This window comes from Bactrocera neohumeralis, unplaced genomic scaffold, assembly GCF_024586455.1.
Source record: "Bactrocera neohumeralis isolate Rockhampton unplaced genomic scaffold, APGP_CSIRO_Bneo_wtdbg2-racon-allhic-juicebox.fasta_v2 cluster10, whole genome shotgun sequence".
Taxonomy (NCBI): domain Eukaryota; kingdom Metazoa; phylum Arthropoda; class Insecta; order Diptera; family Tephritidae; genus Bactrocera; species Bactrocera neohumeralis.
The window spans coordinates 4662920-4686836 of NW_026089623.1; the positions used below are offsets into that span (position 1 = coordinate 4662920).

Below are 23917 nucleotides of genomic sequence, written 5' to 3' on the forward strand. Positions count from 1 at the left end.
CACGTAAGCGAGTGCGGATACTGAAGCGAGTGGTACTTAAAACAATAATTTCGATGTATTTCGAAAAACCAACCGTGAGATGCAGCAAGATATAGGCAGTTAAGAGGGATGATTTTCATTTAAGCGGAGTACTACTTAACCGGGAATCACTGTACACATAAATCAGAGGAATATTGAATATTTTCTTTGACACATTTCTTGACTTGAAATCGACAAAAAAATTATGTTGTAAATTTTATTCTAATATATTTGAATACTTATATTTGCGGCGTTGTCACTTTTTCATTCTCATACAAATATCAGAAATTGTTAAATTTATTATTTTTAGCTTTTGCCATCGTCGCGAAAGGACGCTTGTAGGCAAAGGCATGCTCGGGGAGATGTGATGGTGTTTGTTTTTATGAAATGAAGAAATGTATTTTACATACAATATTATTGTAATATATTAAGTTTTTAGGATATTATGATAGTATCTCATATACATATGTATATAGCACATATACAAACATATTCACATATGAAATTATATTATAGTATCAAACAAAAAAAAAAATATTTAAAAAATAGCTCTTTTTCGTATATTAACTACAATTATTGTTTTGGAAATAGTATAATTTAATTAGAATATTATCAGTTTTCATGTATTCATAAAAATACGCAAAATGATAATCATATCAATTAATATGAAGGCATGTAAAAGTTTAAAGATATTGTCCTAAAAGATATAAATATGCAATGTATATTTCTGAGCATAATTTTCATTGAATGCTCAGCTCTTACTTTAGAAACAAATTCCAAGAAATGTTCCGCTTGCCTGTCGCACATGTTCACTGTGCGAAGAACGAACGCAAAATGGATTTGTATGTCGTGTATGGCGAAACGATTTCATACAGATCGAACGCACATGTGTGACGCGTATGGCCCCATTAACACAAGAAAAAGCTCACACAGAAAAATACTAACATAGTCTTCAAAATATATTAGACCGAACCCCATGTTAAAAATGTTAAAAATCAATAGGGTCAAAATCCTTGCACGGTGCACATATTGCTCGGATATTTCAGAGTTTTCCTATTGGTGCAATGACATAACAACAGAACACACGCAGAAAATTTTTTTCAGTGGTATTTTACAGCCAGTCAGACCATCATCAATCCATGTTTATTTTCGTGCAATGACACGTAAAAAATAATTGCATCCCTGTGCCAGCTTCCATTTACGTTAAGACATATTTCGCAATTTGATTGTTAAAGAAGGTAAGTTTTGAATAGATTTTGTAATTTCTATTTAAATTCTAAGAATTATTACAGTTTTTGATAAGAATGAATACTAAATGTGCGCCCCTAGAGGAGAGGAAAAGGCAGCACCCTAACAAGAAGTAGAAGGGGAGTGAGGTGCTCTCCATTATAGCATTTTTGATGGAGGTTGGGAAATTTGAGGTAAGTTTATACGTTGTTTAACTTTTGATCTAATTCGGTTTTTTCTCTTTTCAACTCCTTCTTACTACCATCGAAGATTAGTATATTATTGATATTTTAAATTTAATGTAGATAAATAATTTTAAAATAATTTCAGCAAAAATTGTTAAAATGTGTCCCTATTACGTCCAGCTGAGGGAAATATTTGGAAAATAGTTGCCGGCCATGCAACTGTTACTAGTGTAAGCGATGGTGACTCTGTTGCCCAACAAGTGTCAAATGAAATGAAGCAAGTGGCAGCAACCAAAAGGGCACTGTCAAAAAGCAACCGTCAGCGAGTGAACAACGTAAAATAGCGAGTACGCAGTGTTTGAGAACGTTTTATAAAAAATGCATAAACTGTCATATTTTAATATATTTTAATAAAGTTCTATATTTAATTGTTTGACTGTCAACTATAACGAGTGTACGCGAGTACGGTATTCTTACAGTTTAGAAGTGGAATGATAAACCCCTACATGTCTACATATACATATGTAAAAGCACATGTGCGTTGGTGAAATGCTACAGACAACTGCAGATATATACATAAGTATATAAACGATACATAAAAACGATACGATGGCGAAAATTAGTGATTTTAAGGTGGAACAACTAAAGAGGTTGCTACGGGAAAGGCCTTAGCGCATATGAGGAGTCCGACGAGGTGGACATCCAAGAAATCAATGTTAAGGAGGAGTCATCCGAGAAATCAACGGTGGCACAACTGCAGCAGGAGATGAAGCAGTTACACGAAATGATGGTACAGTTACTACAAGCACAAACCAACGGCACTGGTACAGCCAGCACGCAAGAGGTACAAACGGTGCAAAACGCAGCTGGCAACGATAGCGCAGTCGCAGGCGTTCAAAGTCACGCCACTGACGCTATTTCAACGAACGACGACAGCACGATGGCAACTAACAACAACGTTACAACACGCATTCAAAGCAACGGAATTATTTCTGTGAACGGGAATATTTCAACGAAAGGGAATATGCGACACGCGTCAGTAAAAGAAATTGCAAATACCCTGCCGGAATTTGATCCAGCGAATAACGTACGCATTACGGTAGAGCAATTTATTAGCAGAGTCGATCGAGTAGTTGAAGTATATAGATGGGACGAGAAATTTTTATTGTTGGCTAAGAGGAGTTGCACGTATGTGGTTGGATGCATCACCCACATTACTCACAACAGCAATGCAACGAGGAAGCCAAAAGAAATCATATAAGAATATTGTTTTCGAGTGGCGGCACTAGGTATATGTTACAAACTGAGTGAGGCAGCCATTATACGCTATGCAAGAGCTGGATTAAAATATAGAGAACTCCAACAAAGCATTTCAGCAATGAAGTTTACAACAGTGAAACAGATGAGAGATACCATCGAGGATTATTTCATTAATCTCGGAGGGCTAAGTGAGCCACAAGTATATCAACCAAGCAAGCGAGACAACAATAACGAAAAATATGCTGAGTCAACGAAACAAAATGATGAATTTAAAGCTCAATTGAAATGCTACAATGACAATGCACCTGGACATTTCTCCAACAAATGTCCATTGCCGCAGGAAATTGTGAGAAGACGACAGTAGCGTTACGACAACTTGGTGCAACCAACCTTGACGAATGTTTCAAGAAATTAGTCTGCATAAAAGCGCAACAGTATATCGCATTCATCGACACCGGCAGCCAATGCAGCATCATTCGTAGGTCAGTAGCCAAACGCATCGACGATAAAGCCGTAAAATGCTGCTTACAAGTATAAGGCATTTGCGGAGGGGTGTGTACGTTCACGGAGATTATTACCATAGACATCACCATCGACGGAATCAACATCGAGACGCAAGCCTACATCGCTGATGACGAGTTACTAGAACGATACGTTTTAATAGGTCAAGATGTTATCATCAATGCAAACATTACGCTGAAAGTTGAAAATGGTCGCACAATATTCAGAAGCATACGAGCAGTACAGACGACGGTAATAACTGAGAGCAATTTTTCCAAACTAATGTTCAATTTCAGCAATGAAGCAGAACGAAATAAGATGCAAAGTCTTCTGGCAAGCTATGCCGATGTAGTGCTGACGTAGTTCAAGCTAGCATCGAACTTGAGAGCGATCGCACCATATTTCAAGCGCGAAAGCCGCGCCTTCGATCGCACCAATTTCCATCCCTATATCAACACACCAACAGTCAACTCGGGCACCGACCTATTGGACAATTGGCCGCCATCCAAGCTGAAGAAATTGCCACTTAATCGAAGAAGTTGGAATTGGAAAAGTATAGGTTCTTCCAACTTATCTTCTTAATCTTCTTCACTGTGTGTGTGACCATTATTATAAAATTTGAATTCTTAGCCACAGAAAATTATCAGTGTGTTTCACCACACTTAACATCTTGTTCTTCTTTACTGGCGTATACACCGCTTACGCGATTATACACGAGTTAACAACAGTTTTTTCTTTCTGCAATGTGGAGCCAATTGGCGATTCCAAGCGAAGCCCGGTCCCTCTCCACCTTGTCTTTCCAACGGAATGGAGGTCTACCTCTTCTTCCGCTTCCCTCGGCGGGTACTGCATTGAATACTTTCAGAACTGGAGTGTTTCGTCTATTTGGATGACATTACCTAACCAGCTCTGCCGCTGTTTCTTTATTCACTGTACTATGTCAAATGTTGTCGTATAACTCGTACAGATCATCGTTCGGTCGAATACGATATTTGCCGCTGCCAATGCTCAGAGGAGGATGGAGTCATGTGTAGAAGTTCACGCAAGTGTGCAAAGTTCTCTGATCGCCATTCTCTTGGGAGTGGCCAGAAACGATTATTTTACATATGGCTCTAGCAGTTCACGACTTCCGGTCTTTGACCAGGACCACCAACCAGATCGATCATGTTGTGATAGACGGAATACACGTCTCCAGTGTTTTAGATGTGCGTGCACTCCGACGTCCAACATCGACTCGGACGACTATCTGGTTGCATTCAAGATTCGCACTCATCAAAAACTCGGTACTGTGGTACTGCATTTCAGGCTCCTTACGTACAGCTGCAACCGAAACCATTGGTTTTCGGAAAATGGAAAAGAACAGCTAGTACGACGAGGACTGCTGCAGCGAAGAGAAAACAGGCTGCCTACCTCGTAACGTTACGATCAAGCACAACACGTGAGGAATGGGATAGATACCCAGAGATGAAGAAGGAAGCGAGACGCATCTGCAGACAGAAAACGAAAGAGTCGAAATGCGTGAGTATGAAGAGCTTAACAAGCCGGTCGACAGGGATAATGCTCGAAAGTTCTACGAAATGATGCGGCGGCTAACAGAAGGTTTCAAGACCGGAGCATACTCTTGTAGAACCCCTAAAGGTGATCTAGTGACCGATGCCCAGAGCATACTTAAATGATGGAGGGAACACTTCTCCAGCCTGCTGAATGGCAGTGAACGTACAACGCTAGGAGAAAGCGAACCCGATTCCACAATCGATGACGATGGAGCAGACGGTGCATTGCCCGACCATGAAGAAGTTCGAATAGCAATTACCCGTCTGAAGAACAGAAAAGCAGCTGGGGCCGTTGGATTGTCGGACGAGCTATTCAAACACAGCGGCGAAGAAGTGATAAGGAGCATGCATCAGCTTCTTTGTAAAATATGGTCGAATGAAAGCATGCCCAGAAAGCAAAACTAACGGCACGACTGTTTCGTCCAATGTCATCAATATTATCGGAGTACGCTAGCAGCTGTACACTCTTATAGAAGATTGCACCTGCTCCATTAAGTTCTGCAGCTCGAATTATTTTTTTCAGCAGTAGATTGAAAAAGTCGCACGATAGGGACTCGCCTTGTCTGAAACTTCGTTTTGTATAGAACGGCTCGGGGAGGTCCTAACTGATCCTAATGGAGCTTTTGATCTTGTTCAACGTCAGTTTACACAGCCGTATTAGTTTTGCGGGGATACCAAATTCAGACATCGCGGCATAAAGGCAGCTCCTTTTCGTGCTATCGAAAGCAGCTTTGGATGCGACGAAGCGGTGGTGTGTGCCGATTCTTCTTTCACGGGTCGATTGTTGATTTGCCAGGCCTAAAGCCACAATGATAAAGTTCGATCAGTTTGATAACGGTTGGCTTTAATCTTTCACACAATACGCTCGATAGAACCTTATATGCGATGTTGATGAGGCTTATCCCACGGTATTTGGTGCAGATTGTGGGTCTTAGTTTTTGTGGAGTGGGCTTGAATATCTCGGCCGGCATCCTATCGGTCGACCCCGTTTTGTTGTTCTTCAAACGGGTAATTTCTTTTCGAAGGTCTCCCTAGTCGGACTGTGGAATCGGGTTCGCCATCTCCTGATGTAGTGCTTTTACTGCCATTCAGAAAGCTTGAGAAGTGTTCCCTCCATAATTTTAGCATACTTTGGGCATCGATTACTAGATTTGGTTCCACTAGAGTATGCTCTGGTCTTCAAACTTTCTGTTAGTCGCAGCATCTTTTTGTATAATTTAGCGTTGCCACTGTCGAACAGCTTGTCAAGCTCTTCATTCTCACGCTTTTCGGCCGCTTTTGTTTTTGTCTGCAAATGCGTTTCGCTTCCTTCTTCAGCTCTCGGTGTCTATCCCATTCCGCACGTGGTGTGGTCGCTCGTAACGTTGCGAATCAAGCAGTCTGTTTTCTCTCCGCTATCAAGCGATACGGCACTCCTCGTCCTACCAGCTCTTCTTTTGCTGTTCTGAATACCAATGATTTCGTTATCAGCTTTCAAGCGTTCATAGAAGGCATCTTTGTCCTTCTTTTCCGTTGGGTCACCGCGGTAATATGCGGTATGTTAAAGAACTTCGCTTTGATGCGGATTGTGGCTAGACGTTCATCCACCGTGGTGAATGACTGTACTCGGCGACGGAGTCTCCTTCTCATCACGAATTCCACCTCAAATTGGCTCTCCTTTAGATGGTCACTGGGGTAAATGCCACAAGGACCTACTTCCAGGTCCTTCCCAATTAAGGGACGGGACATTCCAGGTGCTTGCCCTTAAATCGTTATCCTTAATTCGTGTGTCATGGTCGTTATCAAAAGTGGAGTTTCTCTTCCGAGGCTTTTTGTTCCTTTTCATTGTGTGCGTTTTTTTTACGCGGCGGATCGCAAACCGCGCATAACTCTCTGGAGCTGATATTTCCCCTTCTCAATTTAGCTTGCCTTCAAACGGATGTTCTGTGTCTACACAGAGGATACTTGGTCCAATACTGGAAGTCGTGAGCGGCTTGAGCCAAATAAACGTTTCTGGCCACCTCCAAGTGAATGTTGATTAGAGAACTTTCCTCACTTGCGTGAACTTCTACACATGAGTCCATCCTCTTTATACTTGTATAAACTTGTATACTAATATAGAGTTATTATACTTAATACCAATATGTATGTTCCTACGTTCTATAGGTTTCTACCTGCTAAAAAGTTGTAGTTAATTAAAAAAAAATGTGACATACATACTTTTTTAATTCACTTCTTATTGATCACCAAAGACGTACACTTGGCTTCTGCCTTAGTCATTCGCCGGCTATTTTCATGTGGAAAAAATTTTTGTTTGTTTATTTATTCATTCATTACATATTATAATAGTTATCCACAACATATTGACTGAATCAGCTGTTCAAATATCACTAGATTCTGTAATGGGTGCTCTTCTGCCCTTGCATTTTTTGGTATAGGATGTTTCCATTTTTCGTCATCACCAAATCGAGCAAAAGAAGGTTTTTGTTTTCCTCATGAATTTCCTGCTTACATTCGGCTTTTATCGTAAGGCAAAAAACAACATACACTTATTTGGCCTTTCAGTAAGGTTGAAAATCAGAACATTGAAGAGTTTTGGTGGAAGTGCTACCATATTCTTTGTTCACATCTTCTGCTTATGCATAATGGAGTTCTAACACACACCTAAGTCGAGGAGTATAAAACTCTTGGTTGACTATTTGTTCCGTGCGGCGTGTGGCATTAGTAAGTGAACGTAATTAAAATATAATATAGTGAAAATTCTCAAGCGTTTATGAGAAACGAAAATTAGTTAGGGATGCGCAATTTTAAATACCACTCCAATTACCTGTCGCGAAAAAGACGTTTTAATTATGAGTAACCGTGCTTTCGATTTCGGCGCAGGAGCGTAGGAGTGGTGGGGGCGAGCAGCCAAGGTCACCATTGTGTTGTCCTATTCATAGCATTTCAGTAGACATGGAGCCGTGGACTAAGCGTTTGCCGTGAATTTTTATCAAAGTGGTAGCTATGTAGCCGCTCGGCGTCGTTTCCGAACGCATTTTCAAATTAATCGCAATAGACCAGTGCCTTCGGTAAACGCAATAAAGTTGTGGGTCGAAAACTTTGAAAATATTGGTGAAACGACAAGAAAAAGAGGTGGCAGTGCGAGATCAGCCCGCGTGAGCATGAATGTTCTTAACGGAGTTTTTCCAAACCGAGTGATTTCCCGCAATGGCCCGATTCCGTGGCCGCCCCGTTCACCAGACCTCACTGCGTGTGATTTTTTCTTGTGGGGTTATCTAAAAGTAAAGTGTACGAAGAAAGACCTCATACTGTTGGTGAACTGAAGGCAAGAATCCGGCTAGAAATTGAGAGAATTCCTCAGCCTATGCTTCGTGATGTTATGAACAGCTTCGCAAATCGCCTGCGCGAATGCCGTGCACGGGAAGGCCGCCATCTTGCTGATGTTATTTTCAAACAGTGATTATTTTCAATGTTTCTTAAATGCTTTTTAACGTAGAAAAATATTTTATGAATATAATTTTGATATCTATGTCCGTGTTTTTTTACACCTACTTCAAAAATGCGGGATTGACTGCCGCACCCTGTACAATAGACAGTTCTTTATTTCTTAATCTAATTGCTAAGTCTAGATCTTAAAACTACCGGCTTAAACTAGTGGTAATATAAATATGTATTAAAAAGGGGCAAGTACAATCACTTTCAACTTTCGTTAAATATTGTAACAGATTATGGTAAGCATTGAGGTAAGTAATAGAACATTAAGGTAAGTATTTTATAATAGATTTTCTTAATTTAATTTTTAACAATTCAATAGTTTATAATTTTTATAATTCAATATTTTACAATTCATTTATTATTTTTATTTTAGGTATAAATTTGTAGATATCTCGCTTGACGCAACATATAGAAAGTGGTGATTTTTCTGCCATATTTATGGGATGGAGCTGATTTTGTTGGCTGCTGACCATCACAAGAAATCAAGAAGTAATTAATATAACGGAATAAAGCTTTGCACTAATAATTCCTTTTTACAAATCCAAACAAAGTTGTTCAAGCACTAGATGGGATTCCTATCCGGAAACATGGATCCAAGCGCCTTAATCCTGAGTCTACAGACTGCTGTGCAGTCGATCAGCAGGTTCTCCAGGCTACTCCCTATCGCAGAACCGGCAGTTAGCGCAAGCGGATAGGCCCATGTCTTACAGATGCCTATTCAGCTTGCAGTGGCCAGTATACAATGCGATCAGTAGCCTGAATTTGTTCTTAGGGAGGTTTATTACAACTTTGAACCTACTCAAGTTGTATCCTCCAATTAGCAACTTGGCATGTCTCATACCATGTGTTTGTTGCCAATGCTCTTCCCTGCCCACTCCTTCTTCCTTGCGGAGTAGCTCCTTTATGGTATGGGGACCTACCCCAGTAAAGGGTTCGGGTCCTACCATCTTGGTGGAGGGATCGGAGCGGGCGAGCTCGTCTGCCAGTTCGTTACCGGCTATACCTCTGTGACTAGGCACCCAGATTAGTTGTACCTGGTTTCGTTCCGCAAGGCTGTTCAGCCTTTCCCTGCACTCCTGCAGTAGTGGCAATTTGATCTCGAAAGAGGAGATCGCTCTTAGCGCCGCTTGACTATCGCTGAGAATGACTATTCGCTCATTGCGATAGTTGCGATGGTGGTTTATTTCTATACACCGACTTATCGCAAAAACTTCTGCCTGGAAGATGCTCGGGAACTCTCCCATGGGTATGGAGAGCTTTGTGCGTGGGCCCATGATCCCTGCACCGATTCCCTCCGACATTTTCGAGCCATCGGGGTACCACCTCAACGTGCTATTCCTCAACATCATCTTGAGATTGGAGTCGTACCACTCGTCCTTGCTGCCGAGGGTGACCTTAAACTTTTCCTTGAAGTTAACCGTTTTGGTAGTGCTGTCCTTCGGGAGGAGGGCTAATGGTATATTGCCACTTATCTTTTCCATCCTCTGGGACGAGATTACCTTGCCTTTGCCACACCCCTCTGCCGTTATTTGCAGAAGTGTGTGCTTGGCTATCTGACCGATAACCAAATGAAGCGGAGTAAGTTCAAGCAGAACCTCCAGAGCTGCCGTTGGACAAGTGCGCGTTGCGCCCGTCATGCAGACACAGGCTAGCCACTGTAGCTTCGATAGCTTGGTCTTTACCGAAGTCTGTGACGCTATCGAGGCCCAGGCCACCGCCCCGTACGTGATTATTGGTCGCACTATAATGGTGTACAACCACCTAACGATCCTTGGCTTACAGCCCCAGGACTTTCCTACCAGCCGATTGCACACCATTAAAGCTTTTCTTACTTTGACCAAGGTCCGGTTTACATGCTGCTTCCACCGCAAAGTGGAGTCTAGCGTTAGACCGAGGTATTTGACCCTGTTGGTCATCTATCTCTCTGCCCCCAAGTGTGAGATTCTTAAGACCGGGCAGGGACCTGCGTCTCGTAAACGGGACTACGGTCGTCTTGGAGGGGTTGATGTTCAATTCAACCTCCCTTCACCACCCCTTTGCCAGGTTTAGACCTCTTTGTAATAGGTCACAGAGAGTGTCCTCAAATTTACCTTTGGCTATAATTACAATGTCGTCCGCATACCCTTGGCAGCGGATCCCATTGTCCGTTAGCAGTGCTAACAGGTCGTCTACAACCAGACTCCATAGCAGGGGTGATAACACACCCCCCTGTAGGCAGCCTCTTGTTGTGCCGAGACGAATCCTTTTATCACCTACTGTGGTCTCAGCAACTCTAGTGCGCAGTAAGATATCTAAGCATCTACGCACCGGTGCTGCCACATTTATTTTTTCCAGTGCCCTGGCTACACTCCTGTGGGACGGGTTATCAAAGGCACCTTCGATGTCCAAGAACGCGCAAAGCATCACCTCCCCATTCTCCAGTGAACTCACTATCTCAGAGGTTAGCTGGTACAGAGCAGTACTGGTAGATCTGCCCGCTCTGAAGGCATGCTGAGCCCCATGCAGGGGTGCTCTCTTCAGCGCTTTTGTCCTTATTTCGTGGTCTACGATCTTCTCCATGGTTTTAAGTAGGAAAGACGTCAAGCTGATTGGCCTGAAAGATTTCGCCAATGAGTAGTCTTTCCTTCTTACCTTGGGTATGAAGATCACCTTCGCTGTCCTCCATACAACGGGGATGTACGCCATTGCGAGGCTTTCTCTCAGCAGCCGAATCAGGTGAGGCAGTAAAAACTGCTCCTCCTATTGTAATAGCACTGGAAAGATGCTATCCACTCGCGGAGACTTGAATCTCTCGAACGAGGCCATTGCCCACCTGATCGAGTCCGCTGCAAAAAGCTGTTTGGCGATTCTCTAATCCTCGCGGGATGGCCTGTGTTCGAACACGGGTGGACATTGGTCTTCCCGAACAGTCTCCAGGAAGGTCTGCTAGTTTCCTAGACTACCAGGGACAGTTTCGTCTGTCTGAGGGCACTCTAAGGGGGCAACTGCCATGATAAGCGTTAATAACAGACCCGTTCAGTTCAGATAGCCTTCTCTCCAATCCTGGGCCCGAAACGCTATTATCAGTCTGCCTCTCCCTGCTCAGTTCCTCTCCTAGTATATCCCTGAAGGCGTCCCAGTTCGCCTTCCGAGGATTGCGTCTAGGGGGGGAGTTGTCTGACCTCTACCTTTAGCGTGAACCTTACGATCCTTACGAGGAGGGCTCCATCGAGACTCTCCATTGTGAGACCAATCCGTTCGCAGGCACATTGCTCAAGGTGATGTCCAACTCCTCTCTCCTGCTTATAGTTATGAATGCGGGTTCACACCCTACATTCTCTATTGCTAAGCTACTTCCTACAATGTACTCTAAAAGAGACTCACCTCTTAGTGGTGGGCGTTTGCGTCGCAGCCAATAATTAGGGGAAGCCTGTTCCTCCTGCAATGCTCCACCAGCCTTTCCACCACCTCCAGGAGTGCCGTGGGTGCCTCCCCTGGGAAGTAGGCTGAAGCCAGGATGAAGTCCATGCCTTCGAAGTCCCTGGCTTGCACCGCCACCGGATTCTGCATCAGGAACCCTGAAATGCAGAAGAATTCAATATTGTTCCTGACCACTATGCAAGTTTTAGGTCTTTCGCTAGAGAGATCCCAGATTAGCTTATTTGATTCCCGTGACTTCCGTATTGACGGCAATTATAGTAATGGTTCGAGGAGGGACAGATCCTCATCCCCGCCGTCAATCGCGCTGCCGTCCAGTGGGTCTCCTATCCCATCGAGGAGTTCCTGCATGGAGGGTAGCTCTGCTCCCTGACCGTAGGAACTAAGTTCGGGGACGTCGGAGGTCGCCGCTAGCTTTGCCTGTTCAGCCCTGCTTCCGCTGCTGCCGCTGTACGACTCGTCGTCAATGTACAAGTACAGTCTCCAACCTTTCATGTCCACCTTGCTACTGACGACGCGTCAGGCCGAGATACTAAGGCCCAGGTTCTGATTTTTCATCAGACATAGAGCGAACTCATTGGACTTGTCCCCGCATAGGGGGAGGAACATTGTCATGCTGTGCATGATTGGCCCTTCTTACGCAGAGGACAGGACCCTTCCAGCTTTGGAGCGAACTCCTGCAGTCAGTTGGCGTACATCTCGTCCTTGCAGTCTACTCGCAGCATACCTCCTTTAAATTCCACCCCCAGGAAGGACGCCGCGTATTCATCCCCTCCAAATACCTCTTCCATGAGAAGGTCCCGGAGCACGGTAAGCTCCTCCGATTTGAGCGACTCCGCCGGGTAGTTTTGAGGCAGTGCAGCCATGCGGATACCTTTAGCAGCATCCGCACATCTACGCTGCCCCTCCTCCACCCGGTGGGGAGCCGGTGCGGATGCTTGGCCTCCGGCTGCCTTTATGTTGCTGTCCCTCAACCTTTTGGAGCTGGGGGCTCTTGCGCCGTGATCTGGCCGCGGTTCGCGCATACGTTTCCGAGGGCGCTGCCCTTTCGCCGCCTCGCCTTGCGGTCGAGGTTGCGTTGACCGGGCCACGGTTGCTGGTTCCGCCACCTTCCGCGCGAGCTTAGGAGGCCATAGCCTCCGCTACCTCGGGAGTCTTCCCATCCCGGAGGTAACATCGGGTCATCACACCCGCCGGGTTTGCGAGCTTCTGGGAGAGGGCGTTGCCCACCTCTTCTGTGCCTCCTCCTCCTGCCACGAGCACCGTCGGGCTCTGCCCGATATGACTCACCCGAGTCCGACCCGCTACGCCTCCTGGCAGGGGTCTTGGCGGCGCTCGTAGCTGCCTCAGCGGCAATAGGCACTTTCGCCAGGCGAGCGCCGCTGCATGAGGGCATGTCGTCGTCATCCTCCTTGGCATGCTCCTCAAACAGCGTCCACTCCTCTGGCGAGAGAGCATCACGGAAGCCAAACTTCCGCTTAGCTCCTTGACCCCCCTTGCGCTGATCTCCTTTTCATTCTCCGTCGCCGTTGTCCTTTGTTGTTGCTTCGTTGTCGTCGTTGTCGGGTTTTTTGGTGTGGTTGTTGAATTTGTTTGTTTATTGGTGTTCATCTTGTCCGTATGACCCTTGGCTAAACAAGGTGAGCTGTCGGGTCTATTGTTTTAATGAGGAACTAGGGGGTCCGCCACGCCAGAGCCCCTTGAAGCGATAAGGCCACCGTTACTTCCCCATTCGGCCCGGTGATACCTCCTGTCTGCAAGTCATCCAATGGGCACGGGAGTCGCATAACATCCTGGATTAAGAGGTGGTAGCTCTTGGTTGGCGCACGCATGCGGGACCCGACATCCTGCCTGGGCAGTGCCCATCAGCAACACTCACACCGGTTGGGGGATGCCGAGTATGCCTTGCGCCTAAGCCCCTACACCGCGGCAAGGTGCCTACCATTCGCAGAGGTCCCTGATAATAGTATTTCTGTGTATCAAAAAGGCACGATTCCGATTACTTTGGCGGAGGGATAAAAAACCGAATTTCCGTATAAATGGGGTATGTGCGATTAGGGGAGCTTCTCCAGAGAAGAAATATCCAAAAATAATATAAAAATTACTTTTATTTTTTTAAATATTCACGATTAAAAGTTCAAAAATTTGCACTAATAACACATGGTATTTCTCTATGTTTCACTAAATTTTTTCACGTTTTTCACTCTGAATATTTAAATATACAATCTAAACATTGAAATAAGTTCACATTTCACTTTTATTTTGGTATATTTTACCTAAATTTATTAATTTAAAAATCACTTAGCACACTCATCGTTGAAAAGGTTAGATTGTTTACAATTATGAGGAAAAGAAGCCTTGCCACATCTTAAACAGCAAATATGTAGGATTTTTAAAAATTTTTCTTTTTTTGCTTTTTCGCGTGATTCTTTTTTCTATATTAACTATAAAAAAATTCTTTCTACATATGAATATGTGATTTATGTGACTGAAGTACTTTCGCGTAGTACTCCTTTCTGCGTTGGCGGCCTTCGGCTGCGTTTTAAAAAAATAACCCTTGTCGAGCGAATACCCGGGGTGACTGAAGTATTTTCGCATAGTACTCCTTTCTGCGTAGGTGGCCTTCGGCCGCGCTTTAAAAAAATAACCCTGGTCGAGCGAATACCCGGGGTGACTGAAGTACTTTCGCATAGTACTCCTTTCTGCGTTAAAATAAAAAAAAATATATTGAGTTTCGTTATAAAGTGGTTATATTTTTTGATTATCTTGCACTGATATTGAAACAAAATTTGAGTTTTCGTTATAAAATGGTTAAATTTTGGTTATTATATCTGTCAGCGCTTTCCGTTTATATTTGATAATACGTTTTTTTGTATAATAGGTGACAATATATATAATATTAATATATAATATTACTTATTGTTTATTAAATTAAACAAAAAAGAACATATTCACATGAATGGTTAGAGGAATTTTTGGGAAAAAAGGCATTTCAGCGAATTTCCATATTATCACATGGCAGCGCTCCATTTCGTCGTAATTTTTAGCACACACATGATGTTCAGTACGAGTGTAAAATGTAATTTTTAAATTAAAGATTTCTTCGGTAAAAAGACTGTTAAAAGTGTAAAATGTGGATTTATTTAAAAGTTTATAGTTTAATTTAATTAATTTGAAATGAAAAATGTGAGAAAAGTGTGTTTAATGTGGTAAAATAGCTTGTTGAAATGTTCTAATTTTGGGAATTTTTGAACTTTAAGGTCGAATATCTCGTTAACTAAGCGTTTGCGGTATTTTTTTAATCAGGAAGAATTTCTCTTTCCAACGATACCTTTAAAATTGCGGCGCCAAAGAAATCGGAATTGTACCATCAAAAATGAGATGAATCGCATTACCTAATATAAAGGTTTTCGAACTTCCTTTATATTAAGTATATGTGGGCTAAGGGAAGTTCTAGTCTGATTCAATCCATTTTTGACATACATATATATCTCAGACATTGACCAAATATTTTCGAAAAAAAATCAACTATATACTCAAACTGTTTTTAAGGTGACACACATTAAAGTCATTATTCGTGCAAAAGTTGTATCTCGTTTTAATAATTGTTCGTGATTTGTGTACTGGAAATTGAAAATTGTGCTATATCGGAAGTAGGCGTGGTTGTTGTCCGATTTTGTCCATTTTCACAATATATCAGAATGTAAAAACATTCGACATTGGTTGGTCGGTCCCATGATATGGAATTTCGCCAAAAAGTGGGCGATGCCACGCCCATCGTCACCCTTTCACACCGACTCTCATAAAGCTCTCTCATACCATCTCGCTGTTAAAATTTAATGTCTCTGGCGTATTTAGTTATTGATTTTACGCGCTTTTAGTACTTTTTAACAGTACCGTTGTTTGGATAGTGAGCGGTGTTATCTTCCCATTTCATCCATTTTCAAACTGTCGGTAGAAATTCTATAAGATTTGCTATTACCAAATTTGGTTGTTGTAGCTTAAGGTGTTTAGGAGTTATGAACATACATTAAACTTGTTAGTTAATTTGCCCACAGATGCCCCGTGCTACTCTTCTGTATCAAATAACGGCATTATACCTTAATTTAGTGCTTAGTTATGGCACTTTATATGTTTTCGGTTAGTGACGATTTGTGAGCGTGCCAGTGTTCCGATTACGCCGATCTACGAACTCGAAATTTTTTTCTCCTAAGGAACCCACATTTCAAGCTTAATGGAGATATCTCAATTTTTAGAATTTTGCCCTGCTTCTAAATATTATATGGTTTACGTTGTTCCCTTCAGCATTATTTAACAAATGTTATTGTACACATACATATAATTTTTAATATTTTTATTCTTAAATATTCTGTTAATTTGACATGACATAACATGAGACGGTGTGCTAATTAGTGCGCCACCCTGTACATTAAACATGTATATATGTAACTATATTAGTTAGATATTAGATTAGTTTTTTGTGCTTCAATATTTCGACGTTTCTTTTTCAACAACCATTTTTCCTTTTCTTTTACTTGTTTTTCTCGTACTAGTTTCCTAAAAAGTGTGCGATGACGAGACTTTACCATGCGTGCTTGTAACCGGTGTTCATCTATTTCATTCTTTCGACGGATCTTCTTATTTTCTTTGTGGACTTTACCAGCCTGAACACTCATGGACAGCGTCTAAAATATAATTATTTTAAAATATTAAATATAATTATATAATAATCGATTACTTCTTCGTGTCGAAGTTTTTCCTTTTCCTCTTCAGCAACATTATCGTCATTTTGCTCCTCTTCGTTTTCGATGTGATCAAACTCCTCAAAATCTGCTCTTTCTTCAATATATGCTTTTTGTAATTGATCATCATCCATGGTGTGACTGTCTATTATTTTTTTTGCTGTTGCTGAAAACCCAGCATTAACCTCAACATCTACAAATATATATAATAATTAGTAATACAAGAAATTTGTGAAAACCTTACATTTTTTTTGATTGAAATCTGATTCATTTTCGCTTTCATTTTCCTCGGGGGGAACATAAGAATCTCGGTTACTATCAACGAATGGGGATAAATGAGGTGGCAACAAAACCCCTAAAAAATAACTGTTCGTTGGAAGTAGTGTGCGCTTATTAACGCAATCGAAGACCCATTGTGGTTGAATATAATCACGAGATATATATTTTTTACTTAGAATTGGTCTGTCGACGATTTGATGAGTAATAGTTTCATCGCTTTCGTTATAAGTGGCTCCAACGAACGCTGTGCAGTCCCAAGAAACTTTGCCTCCAAACGATCGTATTAAGATTACTATGGGTTCACGTGGTACCTCTCTATTGACATAAAACTTTAACCCTTTAAAAAGTGAGCGTAGGTTTGTAAGTTCTTTTGCTTCCTTTCTTAACTTCATTATACGATTTGAACTTTGACCTTGTTCAAGTAAATCTAGGTCAATATTCTCAATTTCGTCTTCTAACTCATTTTCGGTGGATATCAAATCACAATTAAGCGTCGCAATACGATCTGAAACATATGATAATTCGTCTTTATAATTATCCTGCGAATCATTGTGTATTTCTGAATGAAATTTAGGTGGGTAAGTATATCCTGCACTATGGTAAAGGCGATAATTTACAAATCCAAGCATTATTGTATAAAATTCCACGAAAATCGACATAACTTTAAAATCAACTTCTGCCTTTGAATGAGGTTTAAAAGGATAATGATGAGGCATAATCCATGTAACTTTTTGACCTTTAATATCCGCTTGAAAATAAAATCCTTTAATCGATATGAAAACCTTACGAATTGATTTCGAACTGATAATATAATGTAGGAATTCTATAGTAAGTCGTCTACATAAAAACGATTGCTCTCGTGGAATTAAACGTAATGAAGGAAATGTGCTGAATAGGAAAAGTAACGTTAAGCAATCATCGAGGTCTTTAATTGCATCAACAAACGTTGGATATCGTTCCTTCACAATATGATCTATTCGCAATTCTGGAAATAAAGCCAAGCGTCGCTTTAAATTACGAAAATCTTTTACAGCGCGGTCTCTCCCAGTCTTCTTTGCAAAAATCTAAAAGATATACATTGTAAAGGCACCATTAAAAGAAAAATGGCTGGAATTTAGAATAGCATCCCCCGATTTCGGGATCAAATGTGTATGTACAGGTATAGGTTTTCCAGATTAAGAAAATATATATGATTAGTTGTCGCTGACGAGTGGTTTTTAATTTGCACTTAAAGTTAACAATTCAACGAATATTTGTTGCTTTGAATTTTAATGAATTTTAGACATATATATTTGAATTGTGCAAAAATTTAACTTTAGTTCACAAAAAAGCGAAGAGATACTATTCCAAAATTCACCCAGAAGAATTAATAAAGAACCAACCTTGTAATCTCTTAGTGTCCAAACAATAGGTTCATGAAGCAGAAACCGTATATCTTTCGCGTGGTAAAGTATTTTAATTTCAGAAGACCCCTTTTGTGCCCTTCTACGATGTTTAGGTTCACGTGGATAAACACCTTTGATTATACATAGGCGGCGAAAATCGTTCAGCGATAATTGTAACTTACGCAAAGCCGCGCGGCGTGTAATATATTGTGCTGCTTCTCCAGACTGATACTGTTAATTGGTTAACAATAAAATTACTAAATTATCTAAACATAACTTTAAGTATTAGTTTTATATTAAACAATACATATGTAATAACCTTTTTCAAACGACGCATTTTATTTAACGAAACTCTATTACTCTTTTTACGAAATTGCTGTCTTGCTATAAATTCCAAACATGTGCCGACAATGTGTTAATCTGAAAATTCATGTTACCATAAATAACTATGTTGTGTTTCGATAAATTTTAATCGATGCGACTAATTTATACCGCGTTCAAATTAAATCCCCCAAAACCACAACGTGTAAGCGACTTGTTATTGTTCACTTTTTCATTCGTTAAAATATTTGTTACTTTTGTTCAGAGAGTGGGAAAAAAATAACACATAGCAATTTGTTGTTGTTGTTTTAACGGAAATTCAATCCCCGTTGGGATGGTAAATGTCATTTGTGTTGTCGTCGATGTCATCTAACGGTAGGCCCACGAAACGTGCTGTTTCGACGGGGTCGGACCAAAGGGAGGAAGGTGTTAGATGGGTATTGTTTGTAGGGTATGCAAAGAGGTGGTCAGTGTCATGCGGAGACTCGTTGCATGCAGAACATACATTGGGTATGTCAGGGTCTATTCTGGATAAGTAGGAGTTTAACCTGCTACAGTATCCAGAACGAAGTTGCGCTTCGTCTGCGATGGGTGGTGGTTTGACTCCAAGAACGCCATTCACGGGAAGGAAGTCGGTGAAGGTGTTGATGGCTCCGCTGTGAATGGCGGTCAGTATCTGTCGAAAGTTAGTTAGTCTCACTGTGGAGGTGTTCAATGGGAGACATCAAAAGACATCCTGTAGTGGTCCGGAGTGCAGTGTTTTGACAGGTCTAGAGTTTCCTCATCTGCGTGCTACTGCATCCAGGCGACCATATGGGAGCTGCGTAATTGAGGATCGGCCGGCCGATTGCCTTATGTGTTGCTAACAACGTTTCTTTGTCTTTTCCCCATGTGCTGCCGGCTAGCGACTTGAGGATTTTGTTGCGGCTCTGTACCTTGTTATGAATATTACACCTAAAATCTTAGGATTTTTGACAGTCGGAATTTTGACGCCGTCGACTGCAATGTTAAGCTCAAGTCTATACTCCTTCGTCCAGTTTGTGAATATGGTCGCTGTGGATTTGGTGGGGAAAAGTGTGAGATTTCGTGCAGTGAGGAAACGAGAAAGGTCGGAGAGATAGCTGTTTATCTTCGAACACATGCCATCGATTCCATTCCCCGACGCCAATATCGTGCAGTCATCAGCGTACGAGGTTATGGAAACTCCCTCTGGTGATTGTGGGAGTTTCGAGATGTAGAAATTAAACAGTAGTGGGGAGAGCACACCACCCTGCGGAACCCCCTGTTTAATTCTTCTCAGTTAAGATGTTTTACCTCGAAATAGTACGGATGACTGGCGACCGCTCAGATAGTTCATGGTCCACCTCTTTAGCCCTGGAGGGAGCGTAGTTGTTTCGATGTCCTGTAGTAGCGTTGTGTGATTAACCGTGTCAAAAGCTTTTGACAGGTCCAACGCTACGAGGATCGTTCTTTCGCAGGGTGGTTTCTGGTTGAGGCCACGAACTATCTGGGCGTTTATGACGCTAAGTGCTGTCGTGGTGCTGTGCACTTTTCGGAATCCATGCTGGTGGTTGGCTAGGCTCAGGTGGTGAGTGAAGGTCGAGAGTAGCAAGGCCTCAAGTGTCTTCACTACTGGGGAGAGGAGAGTTATCGTCGATAAGATTCCCCTTTGTTGGCGGGTTTCCCAGGTTTCAGTAGTGGGACCACTCTTCCGACTTTCTACACATCGGGTATTTGAAGAGTGGTCAGCGACAGATTGAGGACCTTGGTGAGATATCCTACTCCCGTCGAGCCTAGATGCTTTAGCATTAGCATGTTGATTCCTTCAGGGCCAATGGATTTAGATGATTTTGCTTTATTGATGACACCCTGAACCTCCTCATCGGTGAAAGTAAGTGGCGCGCCGTCGTTAACACATCGTTTAGCTTTGTCTACCGAAGGGTGCAGTATGAACTGCCGGCTAAAATAGCTCGCGCACTTCTTCGGGTCCGAAGAGGCATGACCATTGAATTGAACTTCAACTCGGTCGTCATGTCTCTTCGGGTTAGACAGAGCTTTGACAGTAGCCCAAAGCTTACTCACACCGGTGGAGAGGTTACAGGACTTCAGGTGCTCTATCCATTTCGTCCGCTTATATTGGCTTGCCATACGCCGAATCTCCAAATTGAGATCCCTTATTCGGGGATCCCCGGGATCGGCATGGCGTAAGATGCCGCGCTCAGTAGCCAAAACGGCTGCTTCGGCTGGGAAATTAGGGCGGATTTCCGCTTTTCTTCCAGCTGGTATGAAGCGAGTGGTAGCTGCTGCGATCACCTTGCGGAATTGAAGTTCGCCAACGCATACGTCCATAGGAATAGGTAGAGCGTTGAAGGTGCTCTCAGTAAATTCTGTGAAGCCGACCCAATTAGATTTGTTAAAGTTAATGTAGGTGCGGTTGTCCACAGAAACAAAATCAGGAGGCTTCTCGATTGAAATAATTATGGGCAGATGATCTGATGCGAGAGTAAGCATAGGTCGCCAGGTTATGCTGTTTATCAGACCACCGCTAGCAATGGTAATATCCGTCGAGCTATTACAGGTGCCCATAACTCTGGTGGGGGCTTCGTCATTCATTGTGCAGAATGTCGAATCGTCAATCTGTTCCGCCAGCTCCATCCCCCTACGATCATTTGACTGGCAGGAGTGCCAAAGATCGTAGTGCGCGTTAAAGCCGCCTAGTACCAAACGGTTTTCACCACGAAGTAGCGCACCTATATTTGGGTGATATCCTGTTGGGCAACATGTAACTGGGGGGATGTATATATTAAATCCTGACCGGATAGCTATACCCTGATATTCTAGGGTAGTATCCCTGGGGTCGAAGTCTTCCTCGATTAGGCGATACTGCACGGTGTTGTGCAATATGAAGGCTAGGCCACCACCATTATCTCGCTCGCGATCTTTACGTATAACGTTGAAACCGGAAGATCTGAGCGGCTGTTTAATTTGGTTTCTTGAACCGCAGCTATCGATACACGTTCCCGATTCATGAGTGCAACTATTACCTCGATCTTGCTCTGGAGTCCGTTGCAGTTAAATTGAAGTAGCCGGGTTTGTCGCGGGTGTCCGTGAGTAATCCTGGGGGTGAGGGAGTGACGTGTGGGTGGTAGTTGTTGCAGCTGTAGAACCCGCAGGGGCGGTTGTCGCGCTGGGGTGTTGGTAGGCGACGCCACTGTTGTGAGTTGCGGGGGCAGACTCTTGCAGCATGGGGCAACGTACGAATCACTCCACTCACGTGTTGTGCGCAGGCCGGAGCACGCCGAAATGTGACACCAGCCAGTACAGGAATTGCACTTGACGGATGTCACATTCCGACGTATGCCGGCCTGACACACGGAACAGAATGTGCGAGGGACCAAGAGCTGCTGGTTGGTTCTGGCACGAGGATTGGAGCGGGATGAAGGTTGGGGGGGCAAGTCAGAACGGGAGCTATGTTGCCTGGTTGAGCTCCTGGGGACCGTAGAGGTCCTCTGTTGGCCACTTGGATTGAGTGGCGGCGCGGTGCTCGAACTATGTGCGGATTGCACAGTCGTAGAGGCTTGGGTCGCAGTATTGCGCAGGCAACATGGAGCCACGTAACGCGTGGTCCACTCGGTCTTAAGATGGCTCCATCCATTTCATGTGTTACACCTGACCGAGGTGGAGTTTGGATGGAGCTGTTTTGCGCATACGCAGCAGAAAAATTCCTCCGGGCCCGGGTTGGACTCAATAACAGATTGCCTAACTCGCAACATTACGATCGACCACAACACGTGCGGGATGGGATAGATACCGAGAGTTGAAGAGGGAAGCGAGACGCATTTGCAGACAGAAAAAGAAAAAGAAAATGCTCGAAAATTCTACGAAAAGATGCGGCGGCTAACTGAAGGTTTCAAGACCGGAGCATACTCTTATAGATTCCCCAAAGGTCTGAAGAACAACAAAGCAGCGGGAGCCAATGGATTACCGGTCGAGCTATTCAAACACGGCGGCGAAGAACTGATAAGGAGCATGCATCAGCTTCTTTGTAAAATATGGTCGAATGAAAAAATGCCCAACAATTGGAATTTAAGTGTGCTCTGCCCAATCCATAAAAAGGGAGACCCCACAATCTGCGCCGACTACCGCGGGATAAGCATCCTCAACATCGCGTAAAAGGTTCTATCGGGCGTATTGTGTGAAAGATTAAACCCTACCGTCAACAAACCGATTGGACCTTATCAGTGTGGCTTTAGACCTGGAAAATCAACAACCGACCAGATATTCACCATGCGCCAAATTTTGGAAAAGACCCGTGAAAGGAGAATTGACACACACCACCTCTTCGTCGATTTCAAAGTTGTTTTCGACAGCACGAAGAGGAGCTGCCTTATGCAGCTATGTCTGAATTTGGTATCCCCGCAAAACTAATACGGCTGTGTAAACTGACGTTGAGCAACACCAAACGCTCCGACAGGATCGGGAAGGACCTCTCCGAGCCGTTCGATACCAAACGAGGTTTCAGACAAGGCGACTCCCTATCGTGCGCCTTCTTCAATCTACTGCTGGAGAAAATAATTCGATCTGCAGAACCTAATCGAGCAGGTACAATCTTTTGTAAGAATGTACAGCTGTTGGCGCATGCCGATGATATTGATATCATCGGCCTCTACATTTGCACCGTTAGTTCTGCTTTCTCCAGACTGGAAAAGGAAGCAAAGCAAATGGGTCTGGTAGTGAACGAGTGCACGACAAAATATCTCTTGTCATCAAACAAATAGTCGTAGCACTCGCGACTTGGCTCTCACGTCATTGTTGACAGTCATAACTTTGAAGTTGTAGATAATTTCGTCTATTTAGGAACCAGTATTAACACCACCAACAATGTCAGCCTAGAAATCCAACGCAGGATTGCTCTTGCCAACAGGTGCTACTTCGGACTGAGTAGGCAATTGAGAAGTAAAGTCCTCTCTCGAAGAACAAAAGCCAAACTCTATAAGTCGCTCATAATTCCCGTCCTGCTATATGGTGCAGAGGCTTGGACGATGACAACAACTGATGAGTCGACGTTGCGAGTTTTCGAGAGAAAAGTTCTGCCAAAGATTTACGGTCCTTTTCGCGTTGGCTGCGGCGAATATCGCATTCGATGGAACGATGAGCTGTATGAGATATATAACGACATTGACATAGTTCAGCGAATTAAAAGACAGCGGCTACGCTGGCTAGGTCATGTTATCCGAATTTACGAAAACACTCCAGCTCTGAAAGTATTCGACGCAGCACCCGCCGGGGGAAGAAGAGAAATACCTCCACTCCATTGGAAGGACCAAGTGGAGAAGGACCTGGCTTCGCTTGGAATATCCAATTAGCGCCACGTAGCGAAAAGAAGAAACGACTGGCGCGCTGTTGTTAACTCGGCTATAATCGCGTAAGCGGTTTCTACGCCAATAAAAAAGAAGAAGAATGCTTCACCCCAAACATCGCCTCATGCAACACATGGTCCGTCACGAATTTTATATCCCCCGACTTAAGTCCTACATAAAGAAGTGCGTTTT

At 43.1% G+C, this 23917-nt stretch overlaps 1 protein-coding gene and 1 long non-coding RNA gene across 3 annotated transcripts; one reads left to right on the plus strand and one right to left on the minus strand.

Annotated features, from left to right (window-relative positions):
• The first annotated feature begins 14725 nt into the window (after positions 1-14725).
• Positions 14726-16375, plus strand: LOC126764951 (uncharacterized). 2 transcript variants are annotated; one of them, XR_007668149.1, is made up of 2 exons: positions 14726-14824; positions 16192-16375. It is a non-coding gene; the product is annotated as an uncharacterized LOC126764951 (long non-coding RNA). The 2 variants fall into 2 exon arrangements; XR_007668148.1 differs by having other exon boundaries at positions 14752-14847.
• LOC126764850 (pescadillo homolog) lies at positions 15978-18492 on the minus strand. Its single transcript, XM_050482459.1, has 5 exons — positions 18364-18492; positions 18042-18275; positions 16625-17723; positions 16377-16573; positions 15978-16323 (listed from the first exon to the last, which is right to left on the minus strand). The coding sequence occupies exons 1-5, from the start codon at positions 18379-18381 to the stop codon at positions 16093-16095; spliced, it is 1779 nt and encodes a 592-aa protein (XP_050338416.1). The 5' UTR covers positions 18382-18492; the 3' UTR covers positions 15978-16092.
• Positions 18493-23917: the final 5425 nt, after the last annotated feature.